Source organism: Balaenoptera acutorostrata, chromosome 11, assembly GCF_949987535.1.
Source record: "Balaenoptera acutorostrata chromosome 11, mBalAcu1.1, whole genome shotgun sequence".
Lineage (NCBI taxonomy): Eukaryota > Metazoa > Chordata > Mammalia > Artiodactyla > Balaenopteridae > Balaenoptera > Balaenoptera acutorostrata.
In genome coordinates this window covers 80,319,849-80,336,213 of record NC_080074.1, presented here as the reverse complement: position 1 = coordinate 80,336,213, position 16,365 = coordinate 80,319,849, and the positions used below count along the sequence as shown (strand labels likewise).

Sequence of the window (16,365 nt, the reverse complement as noted above, 5' to 3'; positions counted from 1 at the left end):
TACACAAGTCTGAGTCTACACAAAGGAGAATCAACAGATTTCCCTTTTATGAAAACTGATTGTGGACCAAGGGCCAGAAGTTTATGAGATATAACGAAAATGTAAAATCCTACTGTTTTAGAAGGCATTCAGTAGATTATAGTGATTGTTCTCCTTAGCCTTAACTTTTTTACATGGGAATAATAATGGACTGAAAGCTCCTGGAGAGAAGCAATTGCCATTATAACTGTAATTTTCAGCACAATTTCTGGTGTGAAATAACCAATAATAACAATAACTAACATTTAGTGGTGTTTATTATTTGCTAGTGTTAAAGTAAAATAAAATGGAGACCAAGCTTGAAAATCCTCCAAGCAAACAAAACCAGTTAGGCTGCATAAGTTAAACTTAATCTATTGATAGCTTATTTCATGAACATAAGCAAAAGGTAACAGATTATTTCTTGTATATGCCTCTGATAACAATAAGCAGAACTTAAATCATCTTCTAAAATAGTATAAGATAAACACTTTTAACCAGTCTCCTGTCATCTGTAAACTCCCACTGTAACAACCAATCATCGTAAACGTTAAACAACTTCCTCATTCTCACTTTATAAACCATCCTGTAACTACATGCCTCTGAGCTTCTAACCACTTTCAGTTTGAAGTCTCTCTGTTCACGAATAGCTTATTTCTCATTCAATAAAATATTCGTATCAAATAAATCTCTCTGAATTTTCTCTTGACGGTTTTTGGTGTCAGAAGTGGGACCTACAGAAGATCCCTGATTAGTCAATAGGCTGGTGAGTAAACAAGTGCCAGTACTCATGGATCCCATTATGCTCACTGTTTTCTCACTGACCAAGAAGTTTCACAGTAAACCTCTCTTGAATCCAAGCTTCACTCCCTTTCGTGTTGAGCTCTCCAATTTTATTGCGCAACTATTGTTGAAACTTTTTGAGAAGTCACCCTATTCTGTTGAAAAAGAGGGGGAAGTGTAATTCCCTGTGTTTCAGAACAGCTGTTCAAAAACAGGACCCCTTGGGGCTTCCCTGGTGGCGCAGTGGTTGAGAATCCGCCTGCCAATGCAGGGGACATGGGTTCGAGCCCTGGTCTGGGAAGATCCCACATGCTGCGGAGCAACTAAGCCCGTGAGCCACAACTACTGAGCCTGCGTGTCTGGAGCCTGTGCTCCGCAACAAGAGAGGCCACGATAGTGAGAGGCCCACGCACCGCGATGAAGAGTGGCCCCCAGTTGCCACAATGAGAGAAAGCCCTCACACAGAAGCGAAGACCCAACACAGCCAAAAATAAATAAATTAATTAATTAATTTAAAAAATGTACTTAAAAAAAAGTGTTTCAGGATGACTACTTTCCTGCAAACTTTAAAAAAAAAAAAAACAGGACCCCTCAGAGTTAAGATGTCCTAGAGAATCTAAGGTGAAGATGGGTTCCACCTGGTCCAAATCACAGGCCAGGATCTTGTGCCTTTGGAAAAATGGGTGAACTTTATGAAGGACGACTGGAATTGCAGTAGCCACTTTGTGGAACCTTTAATTTAGATAAGATAGTCCACCTTAGGGACACCCTTAAAAAGAGAATATTCCAAACTTCTCAGAGACAATGGTAGGCAAAAGCTTCTAAAAGACAAAATAACTCCAAAAATAGCTTCTCTAAAAGAATCCTTACAGCACACAAATAAAAAAAATTTTGGTAAAAAGCTCTAGCCATAAGCAGGTAACCTTAATTTATTCCATCTGCCAGAAATAATTTGGATCCAGCTATTCTTTTGAGTTTTATATTACTGTGCCTGACACATGGTTAAAATTTAAAAATGAAAATTATACAATCTGTTTGTGTCTGTCTATATATTTATGTACATACGAATTCATGTATGGTCTGTGATATTTTTTAAAGAGCTCTATTTAATCTGCTTAAAGGAAAATAAGCACTTATATAAATTAAGTGCTCTTAAAACTCTCAGAAATATAGAAACCAATCCAAATGCTTTTCAAGTTTGTGTGATCTGGAATGATTTTTGGTAAATAAAAGCTAACTGAAATGTATTGGTTTAATAAAATAGGCTTGTCCTCAGGGTTGTCATCATTAAATATAATGCAAATATACAAACATTTCTACCCAGGTTTACTAGTAAAATAAGCTCGTGCTATCTCTACATTACAAAATTTGGCAGCAAGAAAAACAATATAAGATGATGATTAGCTGTTTAATGTTTAATCCAAGCATACTTACTAAAAACAAGTAAATTAAATAGATGTAAGATAAAAGTTTATACTAAGTTAACTTAAATGATGGATATTCATTATCTATTATATCATATCTAGATCATTTCCAAATAAGATAATATACTGAAACATTAATTGCTAAACATAAATTTATCATAAGTTTTTGGCTTCTTAATTTTTACAGATAAAAGCTACTTGGGGTTATAATAAACATGTCTTTTGCTAGATTAAAAAACTGTACTATTGAAAATATGAACAGGTCAATTATGAATGTGAATAAAGTTGAATCAGTAATTTAAAAACCTCCCAAAAGTTCAGGACCAGATGGCTTTACAGGTGAATTCTACGAAACATTTTGAAAAAAGTTAACACCTGTCCTTCTCAAATTATTCCAAAAAACTGCAGAAGGAGGAATGCTTCCAAACTCATTCTGTGAGGCCAGCATCACTCTGATACCCAAACCAGACAAAGATATCACACACACAAAAAAATTACAGGCCAATATCACTGATGAACATAAACAAAAAATCCTCAACAAAATATTAGCAAGCTGAATTCAACAATACATGAAAAGGGTCACACACTATGATCAATAGGGATTTAACCCAGGGATGAGATTGAACCAATCTCATCCTTGAATGTTTCAACATCCACAAAGCAATTAATGTGATACACCACATTAACAAATTGAAGAAGAAAATCATATCATCTCAATAGATGCAGAAAAAGCTTTTGACAAAATCCAACAATCATTATGATAAAAAACTCTCAACAAAGTGGGTACAGAGGAAATATACCTCAACATAATAAAGGCCATATATGACAAGCCCACATCTAACATCATACTCAACAGTGAAAAGCTGAAGGCATCTCCTCTAAGATAAGAAACAAGACAAGGATGCTCACTCTCACCACTTCTATTCAACATAGTATTGGAAGTCCTAGCCACAGCAATCAGACAAGAAAAAGAAATAAAAGGAATCCAAATCAGAAAGGAAGAAGTAAAACCATCACTGTTTGCAGATGACATGATACTACACATAGAAAACCCAAAAGACACTGTCCAAAATCCTACCATTATTCATCAATGAATTCAGTAAAGTTGCAAGATACAAATAAATATACAGAAATCTATTGCATTTCTGTATACTAACAATGAACTATCAGACAGAGAAATTAAGAAAACAATCCCATTTACAACTGCATCAAAAAGAATAAAATACCTAGGAATAAATATAACTAAGGGGGTAAAAGATCTGTACTCAGAAAACTATAAGGCACTGATGAAAGAAATTGAAGATGACACAAATAGATGGAAAGATACACTGTGTTCATGAATTGAAAGAATTAAAAATGTTAAAATGACCTTACTACTCAAGGCAATCTACAGATTCAGTGCAATCCCTATCAAAATACCAATGGCATTCTTCACAGAACTAGAAAATATAATCCTAAATTTTGTATGGAAACATAAAAGACCCTCCAATAGCCAAAATAATCCTGAGTAAGAAGGTCACAGATGGAGGTATCATGCTTCCTGATTTCAAACTATACTACAAAGCTACAGAAATCAGAAGAGTATGATACTGGCACAAAAACAGAAGCATAGATTACTGGAACAGAATAGAGAGCCCAGAAATATACATTTCTGGTCAATTAATCTATGACAAAGGAGGCAAGAATATACAATGTGGAAAAGACAGTCTCTCTAGTACGTGTTCCTGGGAAAACTGGAAGCTACATGTAAAGGAATGAAATTAGAACATTTTCTCACACCATATATAAAAATAAACTCAAAATGAATTAGAGGGGCTTCCCTGGTAGCACAGTGGTTAAGAATCTGCCTGCCAATACAGGGGACACAGGTTCAAGCCCTGGTCAAGGAAGATCCCACATGCTGTGGAGCAACTAAGCCTGTGCACCACAACTACTGAGACTGTGCTCTAGAGCCCGCGAGCCACAACTACTGAAGCCCGTCCACCTAGAGCCCGTGCTCTGCAACAAGAGAAGCCACCGCAATGAGAAGACCGTGGCACCACAACGAAGAGTAGCCCCCACTCACCGCAACTAGAGAAAGCCCGCGCACAGCAACAAAGACCCAACGCAGCAAAAAAAAAAAAAAAAAAAAAAAAAAAGGATTAGAGACTTTAACGTAAGACCTGAAACCATAAAATTCCTGGAAGAAAATATAGGCAGTATGCTCTTTGACATTGGTCTTAGCAATATTTTGGGGTACGTCTCCTCAGGCAAAGGAAACAAAAGCAAAAATAAACAAGTGGGACTATATACATCAAACTAAAAAGGTTTTGCACAGCAAGGGAAATGATCAACAAAACAAAAAGGCCATCTACTGAATATAAATATATTTGCAAACAGTATATCTGATAAGGGGTTAATATCCAAAATATACAAAGAACTCATACAATTCAACATTAAAAAAAACAAACAACTCGATTAAAAAATGAGCAGTGGAACTGAATAGATATTTTTCCAAAGAAGACACACAGACAGCCAACAGATACATGAAAAGATGTTCAATATCACTAATCATCAGGGAAATGCAAACCAAAACCAGAAGGATATCACTTCACACCTATCAGAATGGCTATTATCAAAAAAACAACAAATAACAAGTGTAGACAAGGATGTGGAGAAAAGGGAACCCTTGTGCACTGTTGGTGAGAATGTAAATTGGTGCAGCCACTATACAAAACAGTATGGAGATTCCTTAAGAAATTAAAAATAGAACTACCATATGATCCAGCAATTCCACTGCTGGGTATTTATCCACAGAAAACAGAAACACTAATTCAAAAAGATATATGCACCCCTATGTTGGTACTGCAGCATTACTTACAATAGCCAAGACATGGACGCGACCTAAGCACCCATCAACATATGAATGGATAAAGAAGATGTGATATATATTTTAAAATGGAATATTACTCAGCCATTAAAAAGAATGAAATCTAGCCATTTGCGACAATATGGATGGACCTACAGGGCATTATCCTAAGTGAAGTAAGTCAGACAGAGAAAGACAAATACAGTATGATTTCACTTACATGTGGAATCTAAAAAACAAAACTGAACAAACAAAACAGAAATAGTTATAGATACAGAGAACAAAGAGCTGGTTGCCAGAAGGGAGGGGATGGGGGGGCAGAAAAAAAATAGGTGAGGAAGATTAAGAGGTACAAAACTTCCAGCTGCAAAATAAATGAGTCATGGGTATGAAATGTACAGTGTGGCGAATATAGTCAACAACTATATAATATCTTTGTATGGTGACACTGTAACTAGATTTATCGTGGTTATCATTTTGAAATGTATAGAAATACTGAATCACTATGTTGTGTAACAGTAACTAACATAGTGTTGTAGGTTAATTATACTTCAAAAACAAACAGCAAACAAATTCACAGAAAAAGAGATCAGATTTGTGGTTACCAGAGGCAGGAGGGATTGGATGAAGGCAGTCAAAAGCTACAAACTTCCAGTTATAAGATAAATAAGTACTAGGGATATAATGCACAATATGATAAATATAATTAACCCTGCTGTATGTTACATATGAAAGCTGTTATGAGAATAATTTCTAAGAGTTATCATAAGAAAAAAACCCTTTTTTCTATTTCTTTAATTTTGTATCTGTATAAGACAATAGATGTTCACTAAACTTATTGTGTATGTAAGTCATTATGCTGTACATTTCAGACTTACACAGTGCTGTATGTCAATTATATCTCCAAAAAACTGTAAGAAAAAATTGTACTGTGAGAAAACGTCTCTAAAAAATATAATTTTTTGTAATTATGTATTCATGAATTTGCTAATCTCCTATAGGATGCTGCTATTATGACAGTTCACAACTTCATGCTTCCTAGTTTTCACTGGAAAATAAACGTTAATAAAGGTTAAAATTTATAATCAATATATAAAAATAAAATACTAGAAACAAGAATGAAAGAAAACAACTTTGTATACAAAGTATGAGAAGAAAATGGGATGTATTTTTACAAGAAGAGCATGCAAAGAATATAGGTTGTATTTTTGTTATGGAAAAAAGAGTAATTTTGTACAGTAATTTTGTAAAGTAAAATTACTGTTCATTCCAGAATGAGAAAGAGAAAAGGAATAACACAAACTCTAAATGGATATAGAAAGTGCTTGTTTAGAAATTTTATGTTGGAAGGTCAAAGTTAGCTAAAATTAAATGGATTTATTTATAAGGGTTTTAAAAAATGAGCTCAGTAATAAACTGAAACAAACTAGAATGTTTTTCCCCTCTGTGTTAAAAGCACAAAGTTTCTTAAATTATTGGTCTGCTCTTAATAAGATACAGTAATTCCCCTACATATGAACCCTCAAGTTGCAAACTTTCAAAGATGCGAACGTGCATTCGCATGTCTAATCACATAAGTTAGTTCACGTGTCTGGCATACATAGTCACATGTGTGCATCCTCTACAAGGGTTGTGTTTTTGCATACTTTACTGTACAGTACTGTATAGAGTACAGTAGTACAGTATCTTTATTTCAAGCCCAGGATGTCCGGAAGTAAGCGTAAAAGCAGCAGTATACAGCCGATTGTGTTAGTTGGGTACCTAGGCTAACTTTGTTGGACTTATGAACAAATTGGACTTACAAACACGTTCTCAGAACAGAACTTGTTTATATGTAGGAGACTTACTGTTTTATGAAAGGTTTTTCTTTACCTTTTGTGTAAACTGTCTAGGAACTAAAGATTCTATGTCTTAGCAAAATAATTTCCTGTGCTTCATGTTATCTTTATCAGGTCCTTAATTACTTAGGAAAACTGAATCTTTACAACATTACAAGAGGTAAGGTTTTTTTTTGGTTTTGTTTTGTAACTTTGTAACTTTACGAAAGTTACAAAGAAAGTTACATAGTTAACTATGTAATTTTCTGTATTTGCTTTTGAAATCTTTTAATTGTCACTTTGGCTGAATAGGTAACTAAGTTTTGCTTCACAGTAAAGCATTTACAATCAACTACAAGCCAAAATGCTTTGTCTTTATGGAGATTCATGGAAAGGACCCTGACAAGTACTCTGGAATACAAGTTTCTGATAACTAAGCTCATACCACTAAACTGAGTAAGAATATCTAGAACTCTAATGGAGAAACTGCTTAATTCATAAAACTGCTAACCCAAGATCAAGCAAAACAAGGATTAATTACATGGGACCAAATGAACTGATGAAAATAATTATAACTTTTATGACTTTGTTTGAAACACTGTCAGTTCTTCAATGCTTGTTTCCCAGGTTTAAAGAACCCTTTTTTTCCTCTCCTTCTAAGCTATCTAAACTTAAAACAATTTGGTAAAGTATACTTTTGTAAGCAAAACTGAAACATTTACTTTTTCTCCTTACCTGATCCCTTCGGAATTAAAACAAACAAATTAAAAAAAAAAAAAAAAACCCTTACTGAGTATTCTTATTTTCATGGCAATATAGATATTTGCATAAATTCAATAAGAATCTGTTCTCTTTGTAACAGGACACAACTGGACAAGTCCTTGGCTTGCCTTCTTAGCATAAAGAGGCTTTTAAAGATTTAACCTGAGTTTACTTATAAAGACAGTTTTAAGGATCTAAAGTTGACTTTATGGAGCCAATAAAGCCCCTTGGATATTACCAAAGCTTTGACTGGAGTATCATATTTGAGAATGTGCATAAAATCACTATTCTTGCTGCACTTATGTAAATAACAAGCCAAGTTTAAAGAGACTAGACTTATTTTACAAACAAATTACTTATGATTATCTTTGGTAAAAATGAGGTGACTACAGAGAGAAAAATTATGTTTAAACAGAAAACTTTGGCATATTCATAATCAAATTCGAGTCCTGTTTATTGTCTTTGAGGTTTTGTATCTAACTGTAAACTGGACTGGGTCCTGAACTCTTCTAGTTTTCTCCAATATCTGGCTATGACTCTCCAAACTAATATTTTCAATTTTCTCCCACCCTTCTGACTTGAAATAAAAACTAAAACTGTCCTTTTCCTCAAACCCTACAAGCAAAAGCTATCAGTCTTGATATAGACTTCAGAGAAGTGACAACAGATCATGTATAGACAAGACAACCTTCATACCTACTTCTATGTAGGCCACTCAGAGCTCAGCAGAACACCTGATGACATCATCAAAGACATTCAAACTGCAAACCAGGAAAATCTATCAATTTGAAACTGCCACCTTCATTCCACCTTCCTCTAAAAATCCAAGCTCAACTCCAAAAATTTTCTCGACTGGCTGCTCTCTAGACTCAACAACTGCATTTATAATTTGTTCCAACTAATCTTTAATCTTTGCCTTTCTTTTGTTTCCATAGAAATGCTTCTTATTGAATACTTGATTGCTCACACCATATAGAAGCCTACTTAGATAGAAGCTTACCTATAACACCACCTCCTAAAATAAGACATCCTCATGTTTATCCCATTCTAAGTAATCATGACATAGTTCAGTACTATAAGGCACTAATGCAATATTGAAAGGCTTATTTCCACAGGTCCATAAAGTTTTCTGTGATCTGCTTCCAAAAGAAGACAATGTGCCCCATATATTTGAACCTAGAGACTCAGTTTATTGGAAAAGACACCAACAAAAGACTGCACTTAAACCTCATTGGGAGAGACCTTATCCTCTGCAAAATCTCTACAGTTACAGCAAGAATCTGTAAATTCTTTAGCCAGAGTTATTTTAGACAACTGCATAGCCTTAGACACCCTAACCACCCAAGATGGAAGTGCATGTACTGTAACTGGTAAAAAAAAAAACGTTGTTTCTATGTTAATATATCAAAAAGATCTTAGGGCTTCCCTGGTGGCGCAGTGGTTGAGAGTCTGCCTGCCAATGCAGGGGACACGGGTTCGAGCCCTGGTCTGGGAGGATCCCACATGCCGCGGAGCAACTAAGCCCGTGCGCCACAACTACTGAGCCTGCGCGTCTGGAGCCTGTGCTCCACAACAAGAGAGGCCGCAAGAGTGAGAGGCCCGCGCACCGCGATGAAGAGTGGCCCCCGCTTGCCGCAACTAGAGAAAGCCCTCGCACAGAAACGAAGACCCAACACAGCCATAAATAAATAAATAAATAAATAAATTAATTAATTAATTAAAAAAAAAGATCTTAAAGATCAGATGCCAATCTTTAATCAAATAGGCAAGCTTCTTCCCTTATGTAGTTGGTCAAATCATGGCTCCTGGGACTCTCTGCTCTGGAGAATCTTTCAATCCTTGGCTATTATTCTCCTCATAGTCATTATATTAACCTCCCTAGTGCCTTGTATCCTCTCAAGAGTTTAAATGTCTTTCAGCGACTACTCACACATCAAATGTTATCCATCAGGATTAGACAACTGGAAGAACTCAATGATCCCACTGACCGTGTCCAGGGTGACTATGTAACTGCCGGTAACAGCAATTACATGACCATCCATCCCAAGGACTACATCAAAGGGGTAGTGAGAGTAACACCATATTGGTTCACACTCTCAGCTTGCCGAGAGAAAGACCAAAAGTCGGGGACTTTTTAAATAAAATAAATGGAGACCAGGTTTGAAAATCCCCCAAGCTGACCAAGCCAGTTAGACCGCATAAGCGAAACCAAATCTAGTTTATATCATGAACATAAGTGACACTTAACAGGTTATATCTTGTAAATGCCTCTAATAATCAACTTAAATCGTCTTCTTAAAATAGCATAAGATATCACTTTTAACCAATCCCCTGCTGTCTGTAAACTCCCAACGTAATAACCATTGTAAAGGTTAAACAACTTCCTCATGCTCACTTTATAAGCCATCCTGTAACTACATGCCTCTGTGCTTCTGGTTTCTCCCTCAATAAAATATTCATATCAAGTAAAGCTCTCTGAAATTTCTTTTAATACTAGGTAGCCTTCTAAGGATTTAAATATGTTAAGCTTATTGCTCACTACAACGCCATGAGATAGATACTGTTATTATAATAACTTTGTAGATCAAGAACTAGGGCCCAGAGTGGTGAAGTTACTCTCCCATAGTCACACAACTGGAGGATAATAGCAGAACCGGGAGCTGAACCCAGCAAGCACAATCAAGGATTTGAGCGATGTGTCAAAAAATCAATATTTATCCCAGTTACAGTAACTAGGTGGAACTTTGCTGAAGGCTTTTGAGAGCCCCATCTAGTGTTTTGTTTTGTTTTTTGTTTTGTTTTACCAAGGCTTTCAGCTCCCTTTTCAGGCCGCTGCCAGGAACCGCCCGGGCGTGGAGCTGTCAAGGCTGAATGATAGGACATCTATCGGGGGCCAGAGGGGCAAGCCTGCCGGGCAGCCCCCCTGGCACGACGGTCCTCAGCGAGGTGAAGACAAAATCAGAGACCCAGGTCTGGAAACACCCGCGGGGCCTCCTCGGTGGGAGGCAAGAAGGGGGAGGGGAAGGGGAGCCGCGCGGGGCGGCGGGCGCGGGCGGCGCCGGGGCGGGGCGACAGGGAGGCGGGCCGGGGCGGACTCACAGATCCAGGAGCTGACTGACTCGCTGCTGGCTCGGCATCGCGGCCGCCCTCGGAAGCCTCTTCCGCGGTCCCGGGGCCGCCGAAATCCAGCCAGAGACCGTCTGTCAACTCCTGCCCCGCGCGAGACGCGTAGGCCCTTGTGACGTCGCCCGCCTCTTCCGGTGACCAGGCGCGGGCGCGCTGACGACTGCCGAGCCCCTTTGGGGCGGAGTCCGGCGCGCTGCGCCGGAGCGGCGGCGGGATAAAAGGGAAAGGAGCCTTACGCTCAGAGAAGCGATGCGGCAGTTGTCGTTCTGCAGCCCCGCGGGCCGGCTCCAGCGGTTTCCCGAGTCGGCCAGCCCGGCGCGCGACCTAGCCCGGTACCCCTGGAGCCGCGCGTGGCTGCGAGGTCGCTGTTCTTACTACAGGGGTGCGTTTGATGCTGGGCCGAGCATCTGGCGATGCACACCGGGGACCCCTTTGGATACAGACTCCGTGACCGTCAAACAGAGTTTTAGCGGATCCGAGAGTGACTGCCGTTTACCGAGCACTTTCTGTAAGAAAGCACGCACTGAGCTGCGTGCTTTCAATAATTAACCATATTCTTTTAATCCTGTGAAGTCGGAATTATTTAGCCTTATTTTACAGATGAGGACACTACGTGCCTACAAAAAAGCTCAGTAAGAATTTCATCATGGAGACAGGGGTTTGTGTTCAAATCAAAAAGGTTTCTAAAGAAGAGGGACGTTTCCCCAGGTGGAATTCTCTCTCCTTGGTTATGCTGCAGAGTACTTGCTACTTTTTGGTGCTTTTTCATTCTTCCTTGTAGATTAATTTGTTGTTTATATGTCTTCCTTTTGTAAGCTTTTGAAAGTTGGAACCCAGTCTTGTTCATCTCTTCAGGATGCTGCTTATTCAATCAGCAACGCATTTACCAAGCACTGAAGGAGGGCAGGGATTGTGCTGGGTGCTGAGGATTCAGTGGTGAACACTTGAACCAGACAAGTAAAAAGACAATCAGAACAACTGTTAAATGCTAAGATGGAGTTAGTTCTACCGGAGCACCCATGGAAGGGTGGGGGGAGCAGGTCGAGAGAAAAACGTGGTCTGTTAGGGACTGCAAATAGTTCAGGATGGCTACAATGGAGAGTGGTGAGGTGCGTGTAGAGGAGGGAACAGGCAAACTTTTTCTATAAGGGGGCAGAAAATAAATATTTTAGGTTTTGTTGGACATCCCTTGTTGCTGAACCGAACTGGGCTCTGCGTGTCCTACCTGAAGCCAAGCTGATCTACTGACAACTGGGTTGTGGTGAGGGAAAGTACAGGGCGCCAAGCAAGAAGAACAGGCAGCTGATGCTCAAAAGACCGGAACTCACCTGATGGCTTTCAGGCAAGAGTTTTTAAAGGCAGCAACACTACAGGCAAGGGTGGCAGGGTGCATGATAAGCTCACGGACATTTTTCTGATTGGTTGGTAGTGAGGTAACAGGGTGATGTTTGGGGAAGGAATCAACCTTCTGGTTCCATCCAGTCTGGGGGTCTGTGTGCTTGTGGTCAGCGTGTGTTCAACATCCTCTACCTGGTTGGGGATCTTAGTTTCTGCAGAACAACTCAAAGATATGCATCAGATTGTTATCTATATCCCTTCAGGAGAGCTAGGAGTCCTGTGGCTATTGCTCTGATCATTAACTGCTTGAGTCTGCTCTGGAACTCATGGAAGGCCAAGCAAGAAGCAGGGGATACGAGGAGTTTATACCCAGGAAGGCCTCGCAGGGTCCTGCTTTGTTTCAGTCCCACTTTTCTTTGATACTCCTCAATCCTGAGAGGAACAGGGGCGGGACAAGAAAGGGAATAAGTTTTGGGCAAGAGAGGTTAATCATAAACATGGCAGGAAAACTCGGTTTTAGGAGGGCTGGTTTTCATCCTTGACCTTAGGATGAAAGGTCTTGTAGCTCAAAAGCAGCCATAGACCATATGAATGGCGGGGGTGGGGGAGGTGTGTTCCAATAAAACTTTGTGGATGCTGAGGTTTGAATTTCATGTAGTTGTCAGTGTTATGAAATATCATTCATCTTCTGATTTTTTTCAACCATTTAAAAATGTAAAAACCTTACATTGAAAACTACAAAAACAGGCAGCGGCTTGGGTTGGGTGGCTGTGGTGGTTTGCCTTCTGATCTAGAAAGCTAAAATGGGGGCATGATGGCATGTGTTATGTTAAACAGTTTAGACTTTGTCTGAAGTACTTTGTGCAGAGTCATAGATAGATAGGTTTTAAGCAAGGACAGTACATGCATAGGAAGGATGAGTTTTTAAAAGAACTCTAGCTGTTAAGTAGTAAACGAATTGTAGCGGTCACAGATGGAGACTTGGAGACCAGAAAGGTGTCTTTTGCTAATAGCCTAAACTAAAGTAATAGCAGCAGACTGGATAGACAGATTCAAGAGGTAATGGAAATAGAGCCAATAGGATTTAGAGATTGGTTGGAGTGGAGGGAAAAGAGAAGAGTCAAGGCTAATTTCTAGGCTTTGGGTTTGGAGAATTGGGTGACATATGGTGATGCCATTTTAATGAAATGAGAGGATTACAGGGGCTTTTTGAAGAGAAGGGGAGATTAAATTTTGGACATATGAATTTTGCAGTGTCTATGGAAGATATAGCCTTGGGGCTATAGATCTGGAAATTATGCCGGCTTGCTTTTAAAGGTGAGATTGAATAGCAGCAATAGTACATGTATTTACTTATGAATTCAGTACTTTGGGGGAAGAATCATCTGCTGCTCTGGGAGTCATTTGGACCTTGGAAGACCTTGACAGATCAGATAAGGGCAGACTTCATGGTCCTTCCTATCTGTTTATTGAGTGCTGCCCAGCTTGAATGCTACACACCTATCCATCTAGGTCTTCCCACTGATTACTTGATTCTTCAACACCAGAAAAGTGCAGGTCACTGCCCCAGTATTATGAGGTGTTAAACTTCGGGTGCCTGCGTTCTTCTAGATAGTCAAAAGAAAATGTCACAGCTGCTTTTTAATTTTTTTTCTTTTTAAGAAAATGTCAATTATATAAAAAGGTAAGATAACAAACTCCTAGTTATTTCTAGCCAATTATTTTAAAGGTCAAAGATGTGTAAACCCTCATGTTATCACAATTCTTAGAAGTGTTTTTACAATGATTTCCTGCAGATTTTAGGGCCTACAATTTACAAACTAGCCTCTCATGTACTTAGCATAACTATGTCAAGAATTTGAGTTTCTTGCCACTGAATAATGGAAGTCTGATGTATGTTGTGGTTGCCCTAACGTACTCATCTCATTCCTACCTTATTTTTTGGCAGCAGTGTGGTTTGGGGACTGACTTCATCTTCAGTGGTGGGTCTAGATTAAGGCTAATCAGTGATTACTATAGTAATTGATTCAAAGGTTAGCAGGCCTAGATTAATCAAGAAACCACAATATTCCCTCAGCCACCAAGATGGGTTCAAGCTTGGGCACGTGGGCATGTGACTCATTCATGGCCAATAAGAAGCAGGAAAAGTTTTTCTGGAGATTTCTGGGAAAGAAGTTTCCTCAAATTTATTTGTATGATGCTTTGTGAAGCAACACTCTGGTCTCTCATCACTGTCATTTTGAATGAAGTTAAACAGGAAAACAGAGTAAGAGAATCACAGGAAAACAGCCAGAGACCTGAATGAAACATGCATGAACACCACCCCTCCTCTTTACTATCAGATGACAAAAATAAAACAATTTCGCAAGGAGTTTGATATCCTTTATTCAAGGGGAAACAATCTGTGGATTGGGGGAATACAGTACTTCACAAACAGTGGAGCATTCTTCCTGAGGGATGTTTGGGCAACAGTGCATTTGACACAGTGTTTGAAGCAGCAATGAGGAAACGGCATGATTGGCTAGGAGGTCAGGGATTTCCTTATAAGGCTAGCAGGTCCATCAGGGAATAAGGAAAGAGTATTTGGCTTAAGTTGATTGGCTGGGGTTGCATATCTGAAAACAAGGAAATCATCACAGTTTCTTGGCAGTTGGGGATTGGCTGGCTGGATATACTGTGCTTCTGATCAAGCAGAGCATTTATAGGAACATGAAAATTATCTAAGTTTGGGTTTGTTGACATGGCATCCTGGGCAGGAGCAGCCTCATCTTGGACCTAGAAATTTATTTCAACACTACTTTCTGTTATATAATTCAGTTAATCCCCTTTGTTGTTGATAAAATTGGTTGACTTGAGTTTTCTGCTTTGTGCTGCCTCAAACAGCCTAACAGTCACATATTCATGGCAGGAGTCACCAGCATATAGACAGAAATTGAAGGTATAGGAATAGATGAGCTCACTCAACAGGTGTATATAGAGTGAGAACAATCAGTCCTTGGAGAGATAGCTGAGGAATAGCAATTGGCTGGCAATTGACACTGAGAAGGAATAGCCAAAGAGGAAGGGAAAAAATAGTGGGGTGCTACAGAAGATAAACATCATCAAAATTGTCACATGCTACAGAGAGGTCAACTAAGGTAACACTTGAAGATGATTTAGCAGCAAGGAGGTCACTGAGGGTCACTGAGGTGGTGGTGGAGGATGTAGCCTGATTGTAATGAGAGGAATGAATGGGAGGTGAGGGAATGAACACGTAAGTACAGTAAATCCGCTACATATGAATGAGTTCCATTCCAAGAGTGTGTTCGTAAGTCCAATTTGTTTGTAAGTCCAACAGTTAGCCTAGGTACCCAACTAACACAATCAGCTATATAGTACTGTATTGTAATAGGTTTATAATACTTTTTGCACAAATAATACATAACAAACAAACACAAAAAATAAAACATTTTTAATCTTACCATACGGTGCCTTGAAAAGTACAGTAGTACCAGTTATATCACTGCTGCTTTTACTCTTGCTTCCAGACATCGTGGGCTTGAAATAAAGATACTGTACTACTGTACGCTATACAGTACTGTACAGTAAAGTACACAAAACCACAACCAGTTGTAGAGGATGCACGCATGTGACAATGTACGCCAGACGCGTGAACTAACTTGCGTGATTGGACGTGTGAACGAACGTTCGTATCTTTAAAAGCTCGCAACTTGAAGTTTTGAGTACTGTAGCCCAACTCTCACTCAAATAAATACTTGTTCAAATGAATTGCTGCTTCTATGTAGACTCATGCTGAGAAGAAAAGTAGATTGTATAAGGCTATATAGCTCTACTTCAAAGAAGGTAAAATGGGGCAATTCAGAACTATTATTTATGGACCTATTTACCCAGATGTCAAACATGATAAATACTTACGTGAGTTCACGTAATCATCAGTCTGAGGTATCATGCTATTTTATAAAGTGAGAACTTTCCCAAATAAAAAGGTGTGTCAGACTCTAAAGACCATGCTCTTTCTACTCTCTTTGGGCGCTCAAGAGAGAGGTTTATGGTACATCCAGGACGAGCAATATAAAAGTGATTAAGAATTTCAAGACGGTGATAGCAGAGCATTAAACCAGGGGTGGGGCCTGTGCAGCTGCACAAGTGGCCCGCCCATGAAGCTGGCTCTTGGTGCATCCGACCTCAGGACTTCCCAAGAGAATCAGTTACGACTACTGACTATTCAAGAACTCTGTCAAAATAAAAT

At 39.0% G+C, this 16,365-nt stretch overlaps 1 protein-coding gene across 3 annotated transcripts in view; it reads right to left on the bottom strand.

Annotated features, from left to right (window-relative positions):
- AMN1 (antagonist of mitotic exit network 1 homolog) overlaps positions 1-10,907 on the bottom strand; it is a 63,622-nt gene extending 52,715 nt beyond the window's left edge. For 2 of the 3 annotated variants that reach the window (XM_057557338.1, XM_057557337.1), the window contains exon 1: positions 10,752-10,907. In XM_057557338.1, coding sequence (XP_057413321.1) covers positions 10,752-10,789 — 38 coding nt within the window. In that variant the 5' untranslated portion in view covers positions 10,790-10,907. Of the gene's footprint in view, positions 1-10,456; positions 10,725-10,751 lie in introns of those variants that run through there. The other variant, XM_007175678.2, reaches the window with a different exon arrangement.
- Between the last annotated feature and the right edge of the window lie 5,458 nt (positions 10,908-16,365).